Below are 495 nucleotides of genomic sequence, written 5' to 3'. Positions count from 1 at the left end.
AATCACTATCCATCACTGAGCTTTCGATCATAATATTAGCTTCTCTTGGCCTTCTCCGTTTCTTGGAAGAGAAAACAAGCAGATATAAAACTTTATCAAAACGTATTTACAGACATAAATACAATTAGTCAAGAAAAATATCTATTTCACCAACACCTTGCAAACCTACATTATTGTGTAATTTCCAGGAATAAGATCAGTGAGCTGTACTGTGGGCCCTGTCTCTTCCGCCAGCTTGTACCCCAGGGGTGCTGTGACCATTTCCCAACGATAGGAGACAATCCCCGCATCATCCGTGCTTCCTGAGCCGTCGATGATCACGCCGGAATTGGGGAGCTTAATGGTGTTTGAAGGAGAGTTGATGATGGCTGAGGGAGGCTGGTTGATCCGCTTGGCTGCAAATAGAATGAGTGATTCAGTGCCACAAAAAATGTTTGGAGGCTGTACTGTGATATGCTGGCAGTATAACTATATCTCAACAATCAAGAAATATGA

The 495-nt window shown here is 42.6% G+C and overlaps 1 protein-coding gene across 1 annotated transcript in view; it reads right to left on the bottom strand.

The window, feature by feature from the left end:
• The window catches only part of LOC119581998 (dyslexia-associated protein KIAA0319-like protein), a gene marked incomplete at its 3' end in the record, with an annotated part of 29,808 nt that overhangs the window by 12,549 nt on the left and 16,764 nt on the right, over positions 1-495 (bottom strand). Inside the window, 1 exon segment of the mRNA XM_037930194.1 lies at positions 170-395. Within this exon segment, the coding sequence (XP_037786122.1) occupies positions 170-395 (226 nt within the window).

Source organism: Penaeus monodon, chromosome 15 (assembly GCF_015228065.2).
Source record: "Penaeus monodon isolate SGIC_2016 chromosome 15, NSTDA_Pmon_1, whole genome shotgun sequence".
Classification (NCBI taxonomy): Eukaryota; Metazoa; Arthropoda; class Malacostraca; order Decapoda; family Penaeidae; genus Penaeus; species Penaeus monodon.
The sequence above is the reverse complement of the archived record's forward strand: the minus strand, read 5'-3'. Positions and strand labels throughout refer to the sequence as shown.